Here is a 25840-nt window from a genome sequence, read left to right on the forward strand (position 1 = left end):
CTGACTACGGGCGAAAGGCGGGGTACAACCCTGGACAAGTCGCCAGGTCATCACAGGGCTGACACATAGACACAGACAACCATTCACACTCACATTCACACCTACGGTCAATTTAGAGTCACCAGTTAACCTAACCTGCATGTCTTTGGACTGTGGGGGAAACCGGAGCACCCGGAGGAAACCCACGCGGACACGGGGAGAACATGCAAACTCCGCACAGAAAGGCCCTCGCCGGCCACGGGGCTCGAACCCAGACCTTCTTGCTGTGAGGCGATAGCGCTAACCACTACACCACCGTGCCGCCCGTAGTTATGTATGTGAAATGTAATTTTACAGTGGTCAGTAAATTCTGATTTTCTTCAGTGACAGATATCGTGATGTGGTTGAAATTTCTTGCAATATATCGATTACCGCAGAATCGCTGTACCGTGATATTATCGTTATCGTGGGCAACATATCGCCATAGTATCGTATCGTGAGGTATCTGGTGATACCCAGCCCTAGTAGGAGGAACAACCTGCTGTCTTTCAAACTGTCTCTGTGCATATAGGCCAACGCTCTGACCAATCAGCGCAACAGTGACTGTGATGTAGTCAGAGCGCGCAGTGGGGGAGGCCTTGAAATAAATAATTTTTCAAAATGCGTATTAATTAATAAACAGGTTCTAGATATTAGGGTCAATGACATTTTTTTTTAGTAGCAGACGTCAGGCAGTACAACCACAGCTAATGCCCATAAGTTCATTAATAATTGGTAATTAATGTACAAGCAATGAATGTGCTTCTTAGCCATTGCAGTAAAAACAAAATAATCATGTAATCTATACAATAGTGGCATTAGCTGTGGTTGCACTATCCTGACTTCTGCTACTACGAAAACGTCAATGACCCATTAAGAAGTTTGGAGATAATGACTACAAGTTTGGAGTCTGTACCACGTACTTAACATACACTCTTATTTTTTTCAAGTGTTTTTTCAAGGGTTTGCTTAAACTGTTTTTGAGAGTTTGTATTTAGTGGTGTTTGGTGAAATAATTTCCCTTAAATTTAAAATAACGGGAAAATAAGAAACAATCAAAAAGTAATGTTTCAAAGCTGTTTATTAATTCTTCGTACTGCACAAACTAGCCCCATCCTTTTGGCTACGAGCGGAGCCAGCTGGTAGATCAGACTTTTGCCATAGCCAGTCGGCAAAACAGCGAAACGTCCTTCTTGAAAAGGAATGAGCGGAGAGCCTCTTCCTGCTCATGTTTCAACGAAAACTCCAAGTCTAATTCTTCTAAAACTGATTCCAAAGTGGAGTCAAACGCGCGCTGTTCACTAGCCCGTAGCCATCTTTCCTGCTGCGCTTTCTCCAGCGTCGCGCAGCTTTGTCGTCACTCCTGCAAAAGCCCGCCCAAAGAATCCAAACAAAAACCTTGCGTTGTGATTGGCGGGCACGATTTGATGCCCGGGGTGTTTTTGTTTATATGGTGCGAGGCTAGACCCACTCGCTAGGCGAAAATATTTTTGGCCGCTAGGCGGGTGGGTCTAGTTTACTAGGCTAAAATTTTAGACTTTTAACTCGATTTCTTTTAGTGTGACTGCAATGCATGATGGGATATATTGCTTGGCTAGTGACAATCGTTGTACACTACTTTTTGTGATGCATTGTGGGATACTTTGAGTGCACTATATAGGGTGTAAATAATCCTCACTATCATTTCAGTCAGCGCTACAAAATGGCGTCCCCACTATAGAGTGCCCTATATAGTGAGTAGCAGTGTTGCCAGATTGGGATTTTTCCCCGCCCAGTTGAGCGGTTTCAAGTGCATTTTGGTGGGTTTTGAACATATTTTGGGCTGGAAAACTTCAGCAGTAAGTTTTCCAGCCCAAAATATGTTCAAAACCCACCAAAATGCACTTGAAACCGCTCAACTGGGTGGGAAAAATCCCAATCTGGCAACACTGGTGAGTAGGGAGCGATTTCAGACACGGGGGCAGTGTATAATATTGTACCTTGTTCACAGTGTTGGTTGCGTTGTCTTATCTTGATTACGGCCAATTGTCTCTGTATTAATCCTTGTAGTGATCAAGTGTAAATTGTGGCTTCCCCATGACCTGTTGACAAAAAAGGGAAGGAAAAAAAAACCCAAACCCTTCTCCTAGAGTATACAGTATTGTGTATGTTTATTTACCAGCTGGGACGTCCGTATCATGAAATACCGTGACCGAGGTCTTGAAAATACTGAGTGAGGCCCTCTGGGCCGAGGTCAATATTCAAGGCCGAGGTCACGGTATTTCACCATACGGACCGACCTTAAGCTGGTAAATAATATTTTATTTTTTTCTTTACCAAATTCTAACAGAAAACGAGAGCGCCCAAAAGGGAAAACGAAGCCAAGGCGAGCCGCCATTTTGAATCCTCGTTCACAGCTGTAATGCAAATGGGTTTCTCCTCGGTATACAAGTGCACTTCCATGGCATGAAAAAAAACATTTTGTCGCCTATGGTCCCCTATTTATACAAAATTGAGCCATTCAGGATTCAGCTCGGCTTTTTTTTGCCATGTTTTTGCTTGGCGTTAGCAACAGTTAGAGGTTTTCAGTTTTCTCCCGAAATGTTTTTTCTTTTATTTCGTCTTCATCAGGGTAGTAAAGCTCACTTTCGCTGTGAACACTGTCGTTATCGCTATCCATGCTGTAAAATTAATGCTATTATACTGAGAAATGCGAAAAATAAACGTTGACAAAAAATTGCTACCATGTTTGTTGTGAACGAGCGAGTCGCCTGGGGTCCGTATTGTAGGATATAGACCCGCTTGCCAACCAATCAGAGCGCAGGATTTGTTGGAAGCCGGACTGCGAAAAAATAAACTAGGTTATTAATGGATTGGGGTGTGTTATGTACATCTTTATTTGATATGTAATTTGTTCAGATTTTAATTTTATTTTTTTTGTTCAGTACAGCACTGATTGAGTTACCAGCCTGTGATATGCACCCCGTGCCTTACGTTTAGCTGTGTTCACATATATACCGGTACGATAGTGGTATAACTGTATCGATACAAAGTATACCGGTACAGTTTAATGCATCTGTCCACACTAGCGAGAAATGTTTGCGGTTTTCTTTCACGGTAGTTGAAATGCGCGTGCGCGAAATGTTTCCGTGGTTACCGAGTAACTTCCTTCCGAGAATATGCCGGATGAAACAACGTGTGTGTGCTTTTTGTTGTCAATGTACAGTCTGTTTATTCAGTCGACTCGTATAAAACGCGCGAGGCAGTTGAGAAAGAAACAAACGAATCTCCGTTCTTCACTATTTTATTCAGCGAAGACATCGATTGAGGTGTGTGACTTTGCGCATTATATTTGTATCGATACAGAGCCGCTTCATCTGTCCACACTACAGCGAAGCGCTACAGTACCGATACGAAACCCATACATTTGTGGGTTTCGTACCGATACAGTTATACCGCTACAGTTATACCGCTACAGTACCGGTATAGTTGCTAGTGTGGACAGGTGTTGCGGTACGAAAGTAGTTTCGTATCGGTACAAAATCCCTAGTGTGGACAGGGTATTTTATAGCTGTGGCCTCAAACAAACGATCTCTTGTTCTCTTGGCTGTAATTTTAATTATCTAATTCCCACAGTTTTACCAAGTCATTAAGAATCCATCTCAGTAACTGCAGTAGTTTAAATGACTCGCTGGTTTAAATTGTGGCAAATTGAACCAATTCTGTTTGTTAGAAAATATCATGAGCTGGTGCAAACAAATAAGTGAGGGCAGAATTAAACCTGTTTCACCTTCATTATAAAGTTGCTCGGTACAATTGAGTATAAAAATTTGCACAAGTGAAGGGCAAAAAAATTATTTTAACCCAAATGTTTAGTGTAGTAAATTTTACATATTGCTTGTTATAATGGAGTATGATGGTGTAATAGTGTGTGCTAGAGGGGAACTGAAGTCATTTGTAAACTTGCTTTATTTCTTAATTAACGTGTTATTCAATTACGTTTTCGGTTTTATTAACCTTATATCGTGACCCGTACTGGCGTATTATTATATTACACTGATCAGCCTTTTCGGTTTTTAGCCATGTTGATGAAGTTCGTTTGGTCCACGGCAGGCGTCGCTTATCCGCGCGATCTTCACAAGACTTGTGCGAGACTTCAAACGTGAAGTGTCGGCGCCGCCATTTTGAAAACCGTTTACACAGCGGCCAGATCGCCACGTCATTCCAATTTAGATTAATTTCGAGATTTGCCAGCTTCATCAGTGATGGAGATTCTTCCATACGACTTCCAACCAACGTGGAGTAGAGAAGAGTTGGAAAGACGACAGGATAAGGACGAGTCCGTCGCGCTGGTATTTACGTCATTACTGTCGCACAATTAAAACGTGCCAGGTCAGGCGGCTGGTGGGTTTTCAAAATAATAAATACATGCATGTGTTTTTGTGATAAATCCATATTATACTGAGCGTATGTCCCACGTAACCTTCACTAAGGTTTCGGACAGCACTACAGAATGGCGTCCACACTATATAGTGCCCTGTATAGTGAGTAGGAAGCGATTTCGGACACGGAGAACTTCCGGCTTGATTACGTCAGCATTTGAAGGAGGGCGCGCACGGCTTTTGACAACATTGGCAGATGTTGGTCGCTTTGATTTCCGCTGTATGTTTTACTTCCGTCCTACGATGTCTCGCACAGGTCTCGGCGAATCTCGTTTACGGCCGTTGCTTTGACACATTTCAGACACTCATAACTTGCTATAGCAGTGACAAAATAGCTGTCGGAAATGCATTCCTACATTTTATAAAATGAGAGAGAAATTTTTTTTTTTTTGCCTTCAGTTCCCCTTTAAGATATTAAAGTGAAAAGGAATTAAAATGAAGTTAAAATCCCCCCCCCCCCTTTCTGAATGTGATGCGAGAAGTTCTGACAGAACATTTCTATAGTAACAGTATCCTGTAAACTGTTTATGGACGCTATAAGTCCATTGTAAATGAGCCTTGAATGGGAGTTAACAGAAATCATCTTCTCTTTCAGGAAGAAGGAAGCAGAAAGCAGCACAGGAGAAAGCAGGACTTTCGAGGGTAAGGACAAATCTCTCCAGCTCCTGAAAGGATATGGGACATGGATTTTTTTTTCTGGGTATAATTATGTATAAAGGACATAAGAAATGCCATCTAAATCACTGCAGGGTGTCAAAAATGTGAAAATCACATTCAACTTTTTTATACATCAGCGTAAAACAATGATTCGTTTAATTAGCTAAGTGGTCACGTGACCCGTGATGTCACAAAAACTTTTCAAGGAGCCAGCGCTTGGGAATCTAATGTAAACAGGTTACCGAAATGGACACCATCGACAGTGATATTCCCGATGTTTCACAGAGATGTGAAGTTAGACCCTATCAATTCGAACCGATAGCTGGAAATTCACATGAACATGGATCTTGTCTTTACTCTGACGGGTCAGATGATTCTGAGAGTGAGAGTTCATTCAATCCCCATGAAACTGAAAGCGGTCGGCTCGATAACACTTCCTGGTAAGTTAAAAACAATTCTGCTCAAAGGCTAATGATCTGTTGAAAGAAGTATTATTTTTGTATCATACATTGAAAGTTCATCATAGATCTAGCTAAAGTCCGTTGCAAGCTAGTTTTTTTTTTTGCTGATATTTTTCGAGATTGATTGAGATACAATGCTTCCAGAGTCCGAGATGAAAACATTCAAAATGGCGAAACGAGTCAGAATCATGATAATCAATAATTGATACACCCAAAATTATAATACTAATCCTTACCGCATGAGGCCCATGGTAAAACCACACTTCCAGGAGGGGCTGCCGTCTGCCTCCCAAGCCGGCCGAGAGCGCTCCTTGTCGGGCACGGCCAGGCGGGCGAATACCCTGGTCCGTCCGCCCTGTCTAAAAAAAAAAAAAAAAAAATGGTACAACTCCAATAGACTAGTGGCAAAATCTGAAAAGAGGCCTAGAAATCACTTTAGGGAGGACGGAATGTTAGCTTGTGGCACCTATGTTAGGTGGTTAATATGACCCTTAATGGACACACTTTTGGTGGATGCCACTTGAATTAGGCTTTTAATAATTTTGTATGTGGAAAAACATACCACCCCTCAAATGTACTGATTGAAGGGAGGCTGCTTTCATATTTTTTTAAGTTGTGCTATTTTGTCAGAGCTTGTAAATGTTGAATAACAGTCTTTGTGATAAAGGATGTCGGTTTCTTCATCTACATCACTATTTTGAATCCTTTCTATGGTGTGGAAGTTGTCCACGTCGTTGTACTTTTTGCGTTCCGCTGCAGCTTGACGAACTCGTTCAAATCCAGTGTCTCCAAGTTTTCTTGTGTCCTTTTTCAGGTTTTTTCTCTGACAGAACAGACACAGATCCCAGTCAGAAGTAGTGTCAGAACTTCTCTTTTGGCTATACATGACAGATTCCATCGTGCTTGTTTAGCATTTGTCAATATCCTGCCAAAGAAAAGCACATATTCAGAAATTGTGCTATTTTGTATTTATCCTTACCCTAAGCTTATCCTAAGTGAAAATTGACTTAAGAGTCAGTGGTATCCATGGTTCATGAAGCAACTGTCATCTATGTTTACTCCAGACAAAGCAAGATTAATCATAATTTTACAATCTGCAGGGTACCTGGTGAAAGAGAGATGTTACAATACTTAACTAAATTAAGAATGACTTGTTTTGGTTTCCGTTCAATCATTCCAGTCTGTTACCATGAATAACAAGATACATATCATAAAATAGAGAAGTATTGTTTATAAGTGTCATATATAGTGGGTGTATATGCATAATAAATACGTTTATCACTTTAGAAATCATAAAAGATTTTGTGTGGTCGCCTTAATTTTCCATTGACAAAATCTGTTGAACTGATGCAGGTGGACTGTCGCAGTATAGCTTATTATGCAATCCATCTTCAAGTTTACAAGGCATTTTCGTATTCTGGGAGCATTGAGGTTCCATTTGACATGCTTAAATATGTGGTATTGGTGCATTGGGTGTAGTGAAGATATTTAGAAATAAAAGCAGAAATACATGTAGTTTGATTTGAAATTGGTTAGTTTCATTTTTTCAACACAATGTTTGATGAATCTCATACCTCCTTCTGAAACATGTATATCTGAGTGTTTATATTTAAAAAAAGCTCTTTTTATCAGCTTTCATACAATGAGTCGTTAACATATGCCATTTTTTATTTCTGACATGGGAGAAGATGCATTAGGAGTAACCCTTATTTTTCAGCCAACAAAACTGGCCGAAAATTGAGTGGGGTGGTGGCCATTAAGTTTTTGGTGTAAAACAATTTTTAGAAAGCCTACTTTAGGTGGCATCCACACTAAATGAGTTCAGTAGGGGCCATATATTAACCCCCTGACATGGATGCCACAAGCTAACATTCCGTCCTCCCTTAAGCGAAATTTGGAAATTTGGCCACCAGTCTACAAGTGAAGGTATCAATGCGCTGTCGAAGCGCGCAGAAGGTGTTAGTACGCCTGTCATTATAGTGCGGACTTTCCATAGCATAGAAAATCGCCACGTTTCAGTTTGTGTAACTGAACTTTGTTTCATGTCACTGGTCATCTCTCATCTCATCTCATTATCTGTAGCCGCTTTATCCCTCCACAGGGTCGCAGGCAAGCCGGAGCCTATCCCAGCTGACTACGGGCGAAAGGCGGGGTACACCCTGGACAAGTCGCCAGGTCATCACAGGGCTGACACATAGACACAGACAACCATTCACACTCACATTCACACCTACGGTCAATTTAGAGTCACCAGTTAACCTAACCTGCATGTCTTTGGACTGTGGGGGAAACCGGAGCACCCGGAGGAAACCCACGCGGACACGGGGAGAACATGCAAACTCCGCACAGAAAGGCCCTCGCCGGCCCCGGGGCTCGAACCCGGACCTTCTTGCTGTGAGGCGACAGTGCTAACCACTACACCACCGTGCCGCCCGTCACTGGTCATATAAACCTATTTAAACAGGAAAAACGCGGAAGAGTTTGGTCGCATCTAACTACAGCCCCAAAAAATACCATTGGCCATGCTGAGCCTAGCTACATTGCTAACGAGTGACAGCGCGTCTGACTGACTGGGAGGTCGCAATACACCATGATGTTCAGTGTACGTTAAACACTCTAAAAACGAAACAATTTTCTTGTCATCCAAGACACAAAAACTATTTTGTCGCATTCGTCATCATCACGATTCACACTTCTCCATATTCATCTACCCGCTTGTGCTGTACCCGAAAGTTTTTGTGATGTACAGTATGATCACGTGACAGCGGCTCTTCCGGTTGTAAAATATGCATATCGGAGCTCGAGCAGAAATGCCATATAATCATCACGAATATAACGATTTTGCTAAATTTAATAGATAATTTTGTATTTGTTGATGCAATTATTTCGTATTTTTAATGGAAAGAAACTGATATAGCGTGCATTTATGTTTCATGTCCCATGTCCTTGAAAGTCAACTCTGTTCACGACTTGTCCTTTTAAACACAGTATAACGAATAGGACGGACCCTAAAGTTTGTGTGCTTGCGTGCAGCTACCAGATTTGAAGGATGCTGAAGCTGTTCAGAAGTTCTTCCTGGAGGAGATTCAGCTGGGAGAAGAGCTGCTGGCGCAGGGTAAGAGTCTCTGTCTCAGGGTCGTGTTAACCTCTTATAACGTGTACACTACAGCGCAAAGCCGACTCGATTTCGGGTTGTTTTACAATCGGGGTACAAAGTTTGTGTCACAGGGGTCCAAAATTCAAATTGATTCAAACTGGTTCTTGTACCAGTTTTGAAGTGAAGGACAAGTTAAAGAACAGATAGGCATGTGTAATAGTTTGTATTATAACAAGATTAAGTGTAGCTTTAAGCAGGGCTGGGAGAAACAAATGAAGTGATTCTCGGAGAGGACTTTTTTTTTTTTTTTGACAATACAGAATCCACTACTTCCATAGTGCTTTTAAATATAAGGCTGTAAGCTTTGTGTTAGTTGTCTCTACTATTTACGTCCCAATATCTTGACCACATTTTACGATGAAAATCATTTTAGATATGTTATTTTATATTGAAAAATTAGCTTTCTCGGAGAGGACTTTTTTTTGACACAATTACATACTAATTTGATCAAAATAGTCTGAAAACTTACTGGCATTCAACATTAAAACTTAACTATGTTTCCAATGATATGGAACCAAATATGTGTTTTATGGTATAAAGAATGATTTAAGTGCATCCCTTTTGGAGCTACCTGTGGTCAAAAAAGCACTTTTTCTAAATGACACGAGTAATTTTGCTAAATATGACACATATATTGCCATACGTTCACCAAAAATAACGTTATCTCAATTTTTTTTTTTGCATGGAAAATAGAGCTATCACAGGGCTACAATAAACAACCAAGTTTATTTAGTCAAGCCTTTTGATATTGAAGATAATAAGTGTTAAATGTGATTTTTAGCTTGCGTACCCTGATTGTAAAACAACCCTTTCCTGCTATTGACGTTACATTTAATGCCATTTAACAGACGCTCTGATCTGGAGTGCCTCTTGTTCAAGGGCATTTCAGCCAGTCCTGCTAGTCCAGGGGAATCGAACCAACCAGCAACCTTTTGGTCCCAAATCTGTCAGTGCGTTTACATGCACATCCAAATCGAGCTACTGTCGGTAATCGAGCTAAGGGTCCTAGCAGGGGTGCCAGAGAAATCCAATCCTACATGCACACAAGGAAATCGAGCTATTGTGTGAGGTACATTGTGCACCCGAGCCACAGGTGGCGCTACACGCCCCATCGTGTTGGTACACTTCCGGTTGTCGTCATGAAGAAGAGCTATTCAAGAGTATAAACAGTTATCAGTTCCGTGTTCACAAGAAGAACGACAATGAGGATCGCAACATTGAGATATATACTAGTGCATCTCAAAAAATTAGAATATTGTGAAAAAGTTCAATATTTTCCATCAGTTATTTAAGAAAGTGAAAATGTTATATATTATAGACTCATTACACATAAACTAAAATGTTTCAAGCATTTTTCTATTTTAATTTTAATCAGTATGGCATACAGTACAAAAAACATAAAAAAAACCCTTCTCAAAATATTAGAATATTTCATTTTGAGTTTGAGTAAAACAGTATGAACACGGTGTATCTCTCGGTCTAGTTCAGTACACACAACCACAATCATGGGGAAGACTGCTGACTTGACTGTTGTCCAGAAGATGATCACTGATGCCCTCCACAAGGAGGGTAAGCCACAAAAGGTCATTGCTGAAAAGGGTGGCTGGAAAAGGTGCACAAGCAACAGGGATGGCTGCAGTCTTGAGAGGATTGTCAAGGAAAGTTGATTCAAGAACTTGGGAGAGCTTCACAAGGAGTGGACTGAGGCTGGTGTCAGTGTATCAAGACCCATCACAAACAGACATCTTCAAGAAAGGGGATACAACTTTCGCATTCCTAATATCAAGCTACTCCTGAACCAGAAGCAATGTCAGAAGTGTCTTATCTGGGCTAAGGAGAGAAAGAAATGGACTGTTGCTCAGTGGTCCAAAGTCCTCTTTTCAGATGAAAGTACATTTTGCATTTAATTTGGAAATCATGGTTCTAGAGTCTGGAGGAAGAGTGGACAGGCACAGAATCCAAGGTGTTTGAAGCCCAGTGTGATGTTTCCACAGTCTGTGATGATTTGGGGTGCCATGTCATCTGCTGGTGTTGGTCCACTGTATTTTATCAAGTCCAAAGTCAACACAGCCATCTACCAGGAGATTTTAGAGCACTTCATGCTTCCATCTGCTGATGAGCTTTTTGGAGATGCTGATTTCCTTTTCCAGCAGGACTTGGCACCTACCCACAGTGCCAAAACTACTACCAAATGGTTTGCTGACCATGATATTACTGTGTTTGATTGGCCAGCCAACTTGCCTGACCTGAACCCCATAGAGAATCTATGGGGTATTGTCAAGAGGAAGATGAGAAACACCCGACTCAAAAATACAGATACGCTGAAGGCCACTATCAAAGCAACCTGGGCTTCAATAACACCTCAGCAGTGCCACAGACTGATCACCTCCATGCCACACCGCGCTGATACAGTAATTCATGATAAAGGAGCCCCAACCAAGTATTGAGTGTATAAATGAATATACTTTTCAGAAGTTGGTGTAATGTATGTAAACGCACTGTGTGTCTCTAACCATTAGGCCATAGCTTCCCCACGGTGACATTGCTTTGCTATCTGAAACCACTACGATGATCATCTCGGAGGTTTATGCGCTGCTTGTTTTTTGATGAACCCATTTTCACACAATGTAGCCAGTGTCGTCATTTTGTTCTATTTAATTCAAATTACTAAATTAATAAGGCTGCCGATTTCTGCTGCAAACTACCAAAAATTATGCCATCTGCATTCGAAGATTGTGTCGATGTGTTTTTGTGTTCTTATTGAAATGGTTGTCTAGTCCCTTGCTTCTGTGTGCTCTCACATCTGTGCCTTAGCGAGTTTACAGAGCCTCACTGCGAGCATTTCAATGCACAACTGTGTTAAGCAGATGGTTCTTAAAGATACAATTAAAGTTTTATAGCTGTTGAAATTCAGTATTAAAATAAATACGGAGCTTTTTTTTTTTTTTTTTTGGACAGAGAGAGCAGAATGTTAATGGATGGACCATGAATGTCATTCCTAGTTTCTTATGAAGGACAGTCAGTGCTGCACTTTCAGCGAAGGCCAGATTGAAGCGTGAATGCCTGCTCATCGTCATGGTTACATTTCAACACTGGCTTAGAGCCTTGATTAAATTTTCGTCAGGGTTTACGTTAGAAGTGTCCCGAGTCGAAGAGCTCTGTACCAGCCAATCAGACACGCACATTTTCCTTTAGTCGTGCTACAAAGGTTCAAATCATGAGCTAAAATGGACTCGAAGATCAAAAACCCTGCATTTAAAGTCAGCCATCTGTGTATATTATTCTCATATCGGTCATGTTTTCTAGGAGACTATGAGAAAGGAGTGGACCACCTGACCAACGCTATAGCAGTGTGTGGTCAGCCTCAGCAGCTCCTCCAGGTGTTGCAGCAGACTCTGCCTCCACCCGTCTTCCAGATGCTCCTCACCAAATTGCCCACCATCAGCCAGGTGAGAGAGCTGCTCATCTCTTCCTGCAACACGTTCTACGTCTGAACCTGGGCCTCGTTTATTAAGACGTGGAGAACGATCCTAAATGTGGACGTAGCAGTCAGTTGTATCGCGGAAAAATGTTCCTGAATCTTTCGTATAGCTCATCTTTTTTAGCATTTTAAAATCCTGTGCACAAAACAGCTCCACCTACAGAAATCCTTATATGGGTTTAACGTTCTTGTTTCTATAGCAACAGCTAATACAAATGGATTATGAGGACAGCTGTTTATAGCTTCTGTAATGCAAGTCATAACCGGAGCTAAATCGTGCCATTCTTAAATAAATAAACTGGCGATGGGAAATTACTGTGGTACAAGAGTAATAAAGTGCATCAGGACGTGCCGTTATGTAAGCAATATCTCACGAGCAAGAGCGCAGTTGTACTGTATCAGTACAGCTGTGACTCAGTTGTAGCTAATCACAGCTGTACTGCACGACTGTGAGCGCGATATCGCTTTTATGCAACAGTTCTATAAACAAGAAATTAATACTTTGTAAGAGAGATTTCAGACACACTGTAGTTCAGTTTTGCTCCACTAGCAGAACTAGATCCTGAAGAGCCCACACTCACTCTATAGAGATCTTGCAGTCACGTGACCGGAAAGTACACAGCCGCCATCTTGTCGGTAAAAAACACAGCTGAATACTGCTGCACTCGTGTACAGAATGGATCAATTTCAACCGACAGACTACACGGCTCGTTTTTCTAATGAACAGATAACTAGATACATGTCTAAAATAAACGATCTACAGATTAGTGACCCTTATGGCTTACCGGACGGAGTTTTCACGACCGTGTCAGTGGATGTTGAACTGCCAGCCGAATACCCGGACGTGTATAATTACCTCATCAACTTTCCCTCGCTGTTCAGTGGTGAAGCACTGAGTGCTTATAAATCTCTGGACAGTTATCTCTACAGAAATTCAGGATTTGTCAGCGACTCAGATGTGGCATCTTGTAAACAAGAAAATAACAATCCTCATTGGACGGGTAAGTCACTTAAGTATCTAGTATAGCACTGACCAGCCGATTATAGAATAGAATAAGGTAATTCCAGCTGTAATTCCAAATCGTCTGTGTTGTTTACCATGGATCTGGCGTTGGAGAGAGAGAGGTTTGGCAGTGGAGGTTTGAGTGGCTGTTTTCTGAGCTTAGTCAACAGGCCGGCTCTGCCTGCAGCCTCGCTTTTGCTTCCGCTCCCGGCGCCACCTCCTTCGCTTTGCTTCCGATAACAATCCACGGAGACCCCGCTGGTCTCGCTATCTCGTCCGGAATGTTGTGCATGCGATGGAAATCGCTACAAACCGTCATTTTCTGCTGGAAACCAATGTCCAGTAAGTCCATATGGTTGTAGTGGATATTGAAGTCCGGTACAGACGAACAACACGCAAAAATACACACAAAAAACATAAACGTGCACAGGTAGGGATATAGTATATAGTAGGGTTTTCCAGAAGAAAAGGTAGAAGTAGAACCAGAATGAAGTAGAAGGCGGAAATATGGCGTTTGACCGACAAGATGGCGTCTGTCACAATCTGGATCGGCTGTGACGTCACATGCAAGTGCTCCATAGACCCCTTTGCATGTTTGTAAACAAACCGACCGTTGCCAGGATGCGCGCGCAGCCTGGACCCAGAAACAATGGCGCTGCCCATAGACCGGCATTATGAGCTGTCAGATTATGCAAAACAATTGTCGTTACAAGATCGAGAATGCTACATAAATAAGTTAACTCTAACAAGTGGACATCGCCTACCGGATCCGTATTTAATTAAAGAGTGGACGGACGATGTTAGTAAGTTCCCTGGTATACAATGGCCAGATATATACTCGTACCTTATTGACAAGACTTCAGTGTACACCCACAAAAAACTTCGTGCCTACAAGTCTTTAGACGCATATGATTATGTGCGGGCATGTACAACTTGATTAACAATGGGACATTCATATTCATTTTGTTTTAATCAAATTATGCCAGTGATGTGATGGCAATGTGGCTTTAGCTACAACAGCAAATCCCAACACTAAACAGCAATTTGCAGGAGGTAATGGCATGAAAGGAATGATAGTGTAAAGAGTGCAGCTAAGAGAAATCAGAGCTGCGTAAAAAGCGAGAGGCAGAGAGCAGAAATGAAACTGAACGGGGCGGGAGCTAGGTTAGAGCAGTCAACGTAAGTCAGCATTTAGAGTGAGGGCACACAATTTTACCTTTCCATCCTTGCTTTAAAATTGTGATTTTCGGCATACACAAATAACGATGGCACAAAATCTGGACTGCTTGAGTCAAGCGAGACCTCTCCTACAAACAAAACTGCATTCAAAGCTAAGTTAACATGCTAACAATATTCATTACATTGTGTAACTATGACCCAGCTAATCAGACAAACGTTACCAAAGTATTTTGCTACATCAATAAACGAAGACTAGAAAGAATAAAAAAGAAAGATTTAATAAATAGCCTGATCTTACCTGTGATGAAGTGGGCGCTGCAAACCCGCGCATTTTTGATAGTGCTTTCATCCCAGTCTACACGTTTGATGGCTTGTAGCTATAGATGTTGGCGGTTTTTTTTTTTGGAATGGGTGAGATCCTGCTGGAATTCTGTACATTTTAACCCCATCACTGCTACGATTCTGACACCCGACAACACAACAACTAGGCATCGCTGAGTCTTTTTTGAGTCCAGGCTGCGCGCGCAATTTCCTCTTACGTATGAATGACGTTTACTGCAAAGGGGTCTATTGAGGTATTTCACCTGACGTCACAGGGTCACGTGACGCCCCGGTGTCTGCCATTTTGAAGGTCAAGCTAGCTAATGTCAACAACATAGTAGCTGGTATGTTACTGTAACAATGTTTACGTTCAGTCATTTGGATGACTGTTAAAACCTTTCAGTCTCAAGTTTTTCCTTTACTGGATTTACTAGTTTACTGTAATTATGATCCGGCAGCTATTTACACCGGATCCAGTGTAAATAGCTGCCGGAGCGCGCGCCGGCTTGCTCCCCCTCAAATTAAGCAGCACGCTCCGGCTTGCTCCCGGAGTGCTCCGGCCGAGGTTCCGGAGCGCGCTCCGGCTTGCTCCCCCTCAAATTAAGCAGCGCGCTCCGGCTGAGGTTCTGGAGTGCGCTCTGGCTTGCTCCCCCTCAAATTAAGCAGCGCGTTCCGGCTTGCTCCCGGAGTGCTCCGGCCGAGGTTCTGGAGCGCGCTCCGGCTTGCTCCCCCTCAAATTAAGCAGCGCGCTCCGGGAGCAAGCCGGAGCGCTCCGGGAGCTATTTACACTGGATCCGGTGTAAATAGCTGCCGGATCATAATTACAGTAAACTAGTAAATCCAGTAAAGGAAAAACTTGAGACTGAAAGGTTTTAACACTCGTCCAAATGACTGAACGTAAACATTGCTACAGTAACATACTAGCTATGTTGTTGACATTAGCTAGTGCTAACAGCTAGCTGCTAGTACACTGCTACAACACAGACACCGACCCTAATGATACAGTTCTTGGTCATTTGCCTGGTAACAGCAAATTTATAACGGGCCATGTCTCAACAGACTAAGAAGTTATTTCAATGACATTTAATAACGTTTTGTTTATCCTGAGGACCGAAAGTAAATGAAAATGTGAACAAACCTTAGCTGTAATAAGATGGCGACCACCGGCTCCAGGGACGACCCGCTGATGTAGGCATGTTACCCAGCCTGACACAAAATATTTGTAGGCATCCAAACTCTTATACGCTTTCAGATCAATACCTGTGTATGGCGATGGGTTTTTAACGACATAGGTATACAGATCATGTGGGCCGAAGTCAGGTAAAGACGAGGGCTTCGTGTACTTCCGTACGTCAGTGAACAATCCTGGTGGAAGCAGGTAAACGTCGTTCTCTAAGCCTGCTAACCTCAATTTTTGCAAATACCTCTCCCTCTGCTCGCCCTGTAAATGCCCTACGTTGCTGGATAGTGAAGGTGTTTTCTGCATCTCGCTCCTTTTTCTTTTATGTTTTTCGTTTGTCGCCTTCCTCGCATTCAAACTGATTCGAGCCGTGACGTCCAAAATGGCAGCCTAACGATGCATCACATGACTTGGTCACGTGGGTGAAAAACCTCAATAGCACACTGGTTAAGCAGCTAGCTAGCTAGCTCCCATTGACTTGTACATTCCTGTTAAAGGTACTTCCGGTAAAATTGGCGTCCCGTCTTCCTTTTCACCTGACGAGATTTCATATTTTAAGTTAAAAGTTCTATTCCTGAAGTGTATTGTTTGCAATGTCCACTGATGTCACTAATGCTACCGTAGTAACCGTTTTCGAACTAGGAAGTGGAATATTTACACGGCAAACACTGACAAGAGGAATGAGGCAAACAGTGAAAAGTCCCAGTGCGATTATAGGAAATGGCTGCACGCGCCAATCAAATTAGTGGACCAGTCTGGGACTAACTGCTGTATACTGGAAATTGGTATAAATACACAGGTGATTATAGGAACTCGTGTGCGCTGATTATTGAGAAACAGTCAGAATTTCTTGACTGATCACCTCAAGTGACTCAACAAAATGGCCGCCAATCGCTTCCTCACTGTAAGTGAGGAAGAATTACAAATTATGAAAGAAAATGCTGTTCCCAAAAGCACTAAAGATGTTAAGTTTGGTCTAAAACTATGTAAAGGTAAGGCAGAATTGGGATTTATTTGATCTGTTTCAAAACGAAGTATTTTATGTGACTCGGTGTAGATGAGTGACAAGTCTGCACTGCGCCGTTATTATATTTGCATGCCTTTGGACGTTTTAATTTATTTATTTTTTAAATAATCACCTGTGTATTTATACTAAAACAATTATCTGCCTCAGGCTCAGTGAATAATTGTTAAATAACCCACTTTGTTGTGGTAACACTAATTTCGCTTTTTGTGTTGGATCACACCACCGTTTTGGTTATTTTCCGTTTTAATTCTTACTTAACAGCTGCTTAAATAAGTAAACATGGCATTTTGTTTTCCCATAACATCCTCCTTAAGAATTTGAACTAGTCAATAAATAATAATAATAACTAGAGGTACTGTGCCGGGGGCACAGTGGTATCCCATCTCCACACCTGAGGCCTTGGGACAAAGGTCAAGGTCACAGATCTGAGAGAAATGAGGCCACTTGTCTGGAATCTGATGACACGGGAAAAATGTATAACTCCATGGTTAATAATATTAACTAAGTTCCTATCTTTCACCAATTTCTTGACGCAGGCCATTGAAAAATATGCAGATCATTGATCTGACCTTTCAGGGTCACTCTAGATCAGATTTTTTTTTTTTTTTTTGGTGCCAAAAGAAAGTCCATATATGAGTTCCTATTCATGATTAATAGTAACTATGGACCTATCTAGCACGGTTTGGGATACAGGCCTTCAAAAATATTGGGTGGGGTGTCAGTGATCTGACCTTTCAAGGTCACTCCAGGTTACATTTTTTCGGTGCCAAGAGTGTCAATATATGACTTCCTATTCACGGTTAATAGAAACTATGGGCTTATCTTGCTCCGTTTTTGAGATGCTGTTGAAAATCTGTGACCTAATATTGACCAAGGTCAATACCTGTATTCATTAAAACATGTTTCTCTATGGGAAAGGAGCAAGGCTAGCTCAAAGACCATGAAAAATGGACAAAACTATTTTGAAGCTCCCCCAAGTATGTTCTCCGTACCCCGTTTGGTGAAAATTCATGAAAAAAAAAAGAGGGAGGAATAGCGATTTAATGCATAAGTGACCTTTGACCTAATTCTGGCAAAGGACCAAGGTCAGAGGTCAAATGAGTGCCAAAAAAAAGTATTAAAGGGGAACTGAAGTCATTTTTAAACTTGCTTCATTTCTTAATTAACGTGTTATTCAATTACGTTTTCGGTTTTATTAACCTTATATCGTGACCCATATTGGCATATTATATTACACTTATCGTCTTTTTCGGCTTTTAGCCATGTTGAATGTAGTTCGTTTGGTCCATGGCCGGCGTCGCTTATCCGCGCAATCTTCACGAGACTTGTGCGAGACTTCAAACGTGAAGTGTCAGCGCCGCCATTTTGAAAACCGTTTACACAGCGGCCAGATCGCCATGTCATTCCAATTTAGATTAATTTCGAGATTTGCCAGCTTCATCAGTGATGGAGATTCTTCCATACGACTTCCAACCAACGTGGAGTAGAGAAGAGTTGGAAAGACAACAGGATAAGGATGAGTCCGTCACGCTGGTATTTACGTCATTACTGTCGCACAATTAAAACGTGCCAGGTCAGGTGGGTTTTCAAAATAATAAATACATGCATGTGTTTTTGTGATAAATCCATATTATACTGAGCACATTTCCCACATAATCCTCAGGCCAAGAAAAAATAATTGTTTGTTTCCGGTTACCCAACCGACCGTTTAAAAAAAAAAAAATGCCCCGACCCTAGACTTTTTTGTTAGATGTTTAAAAAAAAAAAAGTATTTTCGCCGACCAACAATAAATTTTGAAAAAAAAATATCTGCATTACGATTTGCATAATATTGCCGATCTGACAAGTGACTAATTCTAAAACGCATATATCGGACAAGAAACACTCATTGATTTCTCACGGCCTCAATCTGATGTCGTGACCTCTTTCCGGGAAACTCCGGCTTGTGTTGTACACAACGCTAGGCATCATGGCAGCCAACGAAGTGTTCTCGATTACCGTGATCGGTTGCGGCCACACGGAAGATTGTAAGACAATAAGTTCATTTTATAAGTTTTCAACTGTAAAAGAACTCTACGAACATTGTCATCCTCCGCTGGATGAGTCATGCAAACAGTATACACACAGCGCCCAGGCTAACGGCGGTATCGATATCACGATGGATATCACCTAAAATTTATTTTAAAAAAAAAACTACCTACCCGGTATTTTGTGTGATGATAAAAAAAATAAAATAAAAAGACCTACCTACCTACCCTATTTTTTTTTCAAGATGTAATAGGAAACAAACAATTTTTTCTTGGCCTCACTAAGGTTTCGGACAGTGCTACAAAATGGCGTCCATACTATATAGTGCCCTGTATAGCGAGTAGGGAGCGATTTCAGACACAGAGAAAACTTCCGGCTTGGTTACATCAGCGTTCGAAGGAGGGCGCACACGGCTTTTGACAACGTTGGCAGACGTCAGTCACTTTGATTTCCGCTGTACGTTTTACTTCCGTCCTACGATGTCTCGTGCAGGTCTCAGCGAATCTCGTTTACGGCCGTTGCTTTGACATATTTTGTCACTGCTGTAGCAAGTTATGAGTGAAATATGCTATCACAAATGCATTCCTGTATTTAATAAAATGAGAAATAAAATTTTGATAAATTTGCCTTCAGTTCTCCTTTAAGGTATAAGGGCCATGGAAGATGGCATGAAAGAATTTTGTCTAGCTTGTCCTGATACTGTACCAGGTGGTCCCATTCCTGAAAATTTTTTGACATGACCTCATGTATGATATGGAGATCACAGATGGTCACTGCCTCATATGCACACCAAGTTTCATCCGGATATCTTGAAACCTGAGCAAGAACTGACTCTTGTCTAACTACTATGACGTGTACACTAAACCTAAGCAATTTTAAGATCCCGTTTCCACTTCGGTGGAAATGGAATAATAAAGACGGCCTGCAAGTCACTCACCATGGTGTAAATAATCTTATGGATCTTTGTACTCATGCTGTCTGTGATGAGGCAAAGTCTGAGTTCAACAACTATTATTGCCAGATTTCTGTCCATGGCAATTAACGACACCTCGACCAGGGATTGATGATGATTTTAGTGAGGTGGAGCTCACACACTAGTCTCGCTCACCCTCCAGTTTCTCACTAGGAGCTTTAGTTAGTGTTGCAGGTTGCAATCTGTTAAGTGAAAACACCATTCTCAGTTAAAAGCTACGTGGTGGTTAACTTGTAATTAAAACACGTTGAATTTCCACCCATGTTGGATAGCTCGCAGAGAGCTCTGCGACAGTTTTGATCCTTTTAATGTAATAAATGTTCCTTTTCTGTTTTGCAGCGCATCGTCAGTGCACAGAGCTTGAGCGATGACGACATTGAATAAGACGAGGCCCTTTCAAACACGTGACCCGCCCTCAGAGCAACCTTCTCCCAGCAGTTTCACTCCTCTGTGTTTAAATGATTTTCTTTCTGTCCATCATGTAAAACTGCCCTCAATCCCTTCACAGAAACTATGAAAAGATTTTCCTAAAATGCAACATGAGCCTGTAACTGATGTCTTTCGGTGTTAACATTTACCTGTGTTTTATTGGATAAAGTGATTTTTGAGGTTTGTGCTGTCCACACCCAGCAGTTATTGTTTTTGAATGTCGTCATAAAAATGGATGAGAACGAAGCATGACTTCTTTTAGGCAAGAAGTGCGCATTCATAGACGTTCCTTTGACACGGACAAAGTTTACATGACCTGTCTCAGTCCCATAATCCCCGTGCATGGCACGTTTATGCTAATACTCCACTTCTGAAGTATGTGTAGGATAAAATGAGCAGGTTAGCAAAGCTCGGTCCTCTGATCGGAGTTTGATGTTCATCAAGAATTGATGAAAGAAAAAGAAAGCAGCGGACTGAACTCCGAATAGAGCACAGGAACCAAGTAAAAAGCTGCAAGAGGCTTTTAACACTCAGTGGAGTGGAGTGGAGTGGGTCTCGAACTCAACCTCAGCTAGACAGGCTACGTTCTTTAACATGAGCTCCAAATGGATGTGGAATGGTACTCGTACTGGATCATTCATCTTCAATATTTTGGTTAGGGTCTTTTTGGTTTAAATGAATTGTTTTGTCATGTTTTTTGGTAAAATTGACCCAACTAAGTGAAGTACAAACAGGCTGGGATTGATTAAACACAAACCCCTTAATCAAAATGTCCAACCTCCGACTGGGACAAAACGCCCTCTCGACTTGGAATTCCGACAAGGAAATTGTTTCTTCAACCCTGAATTCAACTCATGGCAGTATGGCTGATCACACAATCAATCATCGATTAAATAAAATAATTTAAAGGAGTTAACAGTAGTATTTACTTTAGATCATTCAGCGTAGACACATTATGGTCCGTGTTAGAGTTAACCAATTACAGTCTGCTGTTTTGAGAAAATACATCAAGCTCGCATCAAGGCATTCATGGATTTTCCCAGCTTGGGAAGGAAAAAAAAAAAAAAATCCTGCGCACACCTCTAGACTGAACTACTAAGCTCAATTGATGCACTGGGAGACTAGCGCTGAGCTCAACACTATTTAATTTAACTCTATTTGCAGTGAATCGCTAGAAATCTACAGTGAATGAATTCAGCTTTGTAGTGCAGACCCATGTCGATAGAGTAAAAAAGTTTTATTCTTTTTTTTTATAATACACTGTAGGTTTTATGTATTATTTGTCCGACACTGCGGTACCTTTTGAAGGTGTTTGAGGTCATTAAAATAATGGAGTCTTTTTTTTTAACAAATGTCTCTGTAATTACCTTTCAGTCCAACTCTGATCACAATGTAACACCATTAAAGAAAATTAAATATGAACAGGTTTACACTTTTTCTTCGGTTTGAATTTCTTTCTCAGTCCTTTGCCCTTTTTGGAAACGGGATCCGTCATATTTCCAGTAAAGGAGGCTGATGTTTTGTTGCCCATCCCAGGAGTTTTTGTGAAGGGCTTTCCTCTGGGTTTGCTGCCTTCATCACGCCTGGGTCCTTTAAAGTTTGCTGGCTGTGGTCCTCTCTTCCTCGCTGCACCTCGCCCATGCTGCCCTTTAGCGTCTCTTCCTCTCTTCTCGTTTTTCACCTTCTTCTTCACCGAGTGTTTCACCCTGATCTTCCGATCGAGCAGCTGGGATCCGTTCAGCTTCAGTGCTAACATCACAGCGTCTGTGCTCTGAAAGGAGACGATGCATAAGACGTTCACTCTGCACGTTCTATACTTGTTTCTGAAGTATAGAACGATGTGTGGGAGAGAACATCTTTAACATGATCCACTCACCTCGAAGAGAATGTAACCGAAGCCTTTTCCTGCTCCAGTGTTTCGGTCCCTCACCAATCGGACAGCCTCTACTTTACCACACTCCTCAAAGTGCTGGCGCAAAGGCAGTTCCTTGATATCTGTGAGGAACAATGAGGCGGGGGGAAAGTGTTCAAGGAACAAAGAGAAGTTTGAATAGCTGAGTGAATATTTCTGACACCGGTGTACTGCTTCAGAACAATGTGTCGGAAGCTAAAGGCCAATTTAGTCCTCGCAGATGGTGTCTGCGTAGCCCCCCCTCGCAGACAGCGTCGCAGACAAGAGGACTCTGATTGGTCCGCTGTACACGCACTTCCGCTTCCCTACTTTCCCGGTTTGGTTTGTTTTCACTACTGCCATTTTTAAAAACACGAGCGAAGATGGAGCAGCACGAAGAGCGGTTGATCGAGGAAGTGAGGAAGTACGTACATCTATACGACTCCAGTTCTAGTCATTATAAGTAACCGGAGGATAAACACTCCACTAACCACACCCACCAACTACTCCTAGCGATTTCGCGCCCCCTTGCGTTGTAGCGGTGAATAACATCGCGCACGCCTATTACTCCCCGCTCAACGATAAATTACAACTGTCTGCGAAAAGCTATCTGTGAAAGCCTTGTCGCAAGAGCATGCAGAGGCCCTAATGGTGATCGAGATCTCTACATTAGTCTGAAACTAAACCCACAGCCTGCAGATTTAAAGATAAAATACAATTGAAACACCTTTGTTTTTGTATTTCTTCTTTGCTCTCTCCCTCCTCAATGCTCTTCTGTGTCTCTGAAGGAGGCGTGGCCTCTAGGCCCATCAGTCCCCAGTGAAGGGAGGCATGGCTGTTGGAACTACCAGTCTTTGTTTTTTATGCCACCGTAAGGTGCAGGAGGCATTATGTTTTCGGGTTGTCCATCTGTCCGTGCGTCTGTCTGTCCCGAAACCTTGTGAACGCGATATCTCAAAGGCTAATGGAAGGAATTTCACCAAACTTTCACCATTTGTGCGCTTTGGGACAAACATGAACTGATTTAGATTTTGAGATCAAAAGGTCTGTCAAGGTCACTATGAGGTCAAATGTCTGTCCGAAAACCTTGTGAACACAATATCTCCAAGGCTGATGAAAGGAATTTCACCAAACTTTCACCATTTGTGCATTTGGGGACAAAGATAAACTGATATTAGACTTTGAGATCAAAAGGTCTAAGGTCAAGGTCGCTGTGAGGTCAAATGTCTGTCCAAAAACCTTGTGAACACAATATCTCCAAGGCTAATACAAGTAATTTCACCAGGTTACAATCACTGTGAGGTCAAATGTCCATCCCCAAATCACAACTTAATAAGGCATGTAGTCTACCGGGTGGAGGCATCCCCATCGACGCCATTGGCGTCGAGTTCTATCTAGTTTTTTTTTTTTTAATTAAAAAAAAAAAAAACACACACTACTCCAACCACACCTGTCTCAGTGCAATTTACAGTAAAGGAGGCGTGGCCTCTAGCCAGTTCCCACTGAAGGAGGCGTGGCTTTCTGTCCCCAGTGAAGGAAATGCGGCCTCCTTCGCTTTGGTTCGAACTAGATTGACTGCACAATACTGACATTTCATCAATATGTGCAAAAGTCTTTGGCACATGTAAAGAAATGCTGTAGATCAAAAATGGCTTAAATTATGAAATGTTTCAACATTTCAAAAAAAAACAACAACTATAAACAGCAGTAAGCCATAATAAATGAAACAAAAGTTAATATTTGGTGTGAGATGACCCTTTGTTTAAAAAAAAAAAAAAAAGTCTTGGGTACAATGAGTGCAGTTTGATAAGGAAATGAGCTGTAGGTTTTACTGAGCATCTTACAGAACCAGCCCCAGTTCTTCTGGACACTTTGACTGCCACACTCGCTTCTTCATTTTGCACCAAAACCCAGCAGCCTTCATTATGTTTTCTTTTTTAATTTGAAAAGTGCTCTCTTATGGAATATGCTGCTCAGATACAAGCTCTTTTTTTCCTGTAACATTTAATTTTGTGCTGGAAAACAACCGTTTGGACTCTAAAATGTTTTTGTACTGACTCGATAATGTAGACGTCATAAATAAAACAAATCTATAACAAAGTTCCTATGAAAAAATAGGGTGTCAAGACTTTTGCACAGTAGTGAACGTCCAACTTTTTTAATCTTAATATATCATGACGGTGTATTTATTTATTTTTTTTATATCTGCGTTCTTAACACATATCGAGATGCAAATGAGATCTTAGAAGGAAAAAGATACTCGTACTGAAGAATAATTTCAGCAGTATTATTTATAAACAAGGGCGGCACGGTGGTGTAGTGGTTAGCACTGTCGCCTCACAGCAAGAAGGTCCTGGGTTCGAGCCTCGTGGCCGGCGAGAGCCTTTCTGTGCGGAGTTTGCATGTTCTCCCCGTGTCCGCGTGGGTTTCCTCCGGGTGCTCCGGTTTCCCCCACAGTCCAAAGACATGCAGGTTAGGTTAACTGGTGACTCTAAATTGATCGTAGGTGTGAATGTGAGTGTGAATGGTTGTCTGTGTCTATGTGTCAGCCCTGTGATGACCTGGCGACTTGTCCAGGGTGTACCCCGCCTTTCGCCCGTAGTCAGCTGGGATAGGCTCCAGCTTGCCTGCGACCCTGTAGAACAGGATAAAGCGGCTACAGATAATGAAATGAGATGGATTTATAAACAAGCAGAACTCAACGCTAACAGCTAATCCTTCTTGTTATTAATTCACATCCCTTGAAATATCCTTCAAACAGGAAAGAAGCTATTGAAGAAAAAAAAAATAAAGTATTTCAGACATTCGACCTTGTACCTGTTTGAATCGATTCCAAACTGTAATCGGCTCATCTGCTGGTTAAAATGATTACGCCATATAAATCCTACAACCACTCGTTCCCGAGATCTCACGCTAACGAGAATCTCAGATGGACGACCTGAAAACATAACTCCTCTGCCACCTAGCAGCGGAGATGTAAAAATCGTTACTGTTAATCAAAGCATCCCTGATGTCATCACTAACTGGGATTGGTTAAGTGCAGCAACCAGTAAAACTACAGTGGTGCTTGAAAGTTTGTGAACCCTTTAGAATTTTCTATATTTCTGCATAAATATGACCTAAAACATCATCAGATTTTCACACAAGTCCTAAAAGTAGATCAAGAGAACCCAGTTAAACAAATGAGACAAAAATATTATACTTGGTCATTTATTTATTGAGGAAAATGATCCAATATTACATATCTGTGAGTGGCAAAAGTATGTGAACCTCTAGGATGATCAGTTAATTTGAAGGTGAAATTAGAGTCAGGTGTTTTCAATCAATGGGATGACAATCAGGTGTGAGTGGGCACCCTGTTTTATTTAAAGAACAGGGATCTATCAAAGTCTGATCTTCACAACACGTTTGTGGAAGTGTATCATGGTATAAACAAAGGAGATTTCTGAGGACCTCAGAAAAAACGTTGTTGTTGATGCTCATCAGGCTGGGAAAGGTTAAAAAACCATCTCTAAAGAGTTTGGACTCCACCAATCCACAGTCAGACAGATTGTGTACAAATGGAGGAAATTCAAGACCATTGTTACCCTCCCCAGGAGTGGTCGACCAACAAA

The 25840-nt window shown here is 41.7% G+C and overlaps 2 protein-coding genes across 2 annotated transcripts in view; one reads left to right on the forward strand and one right to left on the reverse strand.

Annotated features, from left to right (window-relative positions):
* The window catches only part of tomm20b (translocase of outer mitochondrial membrane 20b), a 30853-nt gene extending 9096 nt beyond the window's left edge, over positions 1 to 21757 (forward strand). The window contains exons 2-5 of the mRNA XM_060941040.1: positions 5035 to 5081; positions 8591 to 8672; positions 12021 to 12163; positions 20246 to 21757. Coding sequence (XP_060797023.1) covers positions 5035 to 5081; positions 8591 to 8672; positions 12021 to 12163; positions 20246 to 20290 — 317 coding nt within the window. The 3' untranslated portion in view covers positions 20291 to 21757. The remainder of the gene's footprint in view (positions 1 to 5034; positions 5082 to 8590; positions 8673 to 12020; positions 12164 to 20245) is intronic.
* rbm34 (RNA binding motif protein 34) overlaps positions 21560 to 25840 on the reverse strand; it is a 29316-nt gene continuing 25035 nt past the window's right edge. The window contains exons 10-11 of the mRNA XM_060941039.1: positions 22212 to 22330; positions 21560 to 22106 (exon numbers count right to left, since the gene is read on the reverse strand). Of these exons, the coding sequence (XP_060797022.1) occupies positions 21747 to 22106; positions 22212 to 22330 (479 nt within the window). The 3' untranslated portion in view covers positions 21560 to 21746. The remainder of the gene's footprint in view (positions 22107 to 22211; positions 22331 to 25840) is intronic.

Source organism: Neoarius graeffei, chromosome 15 (assembly GCF_027579695.1).
Source record: "Neoarius graeffei isolate fNeoGra1 chromosome 15, fNeoGra1.pri, whole genome shotgun sequence".
NCBI lineage: Eukaryota > Metazoa > Chordata > Actinopteri > Siluriformes > Ariidae > Neoarius > Neoarius graeffei.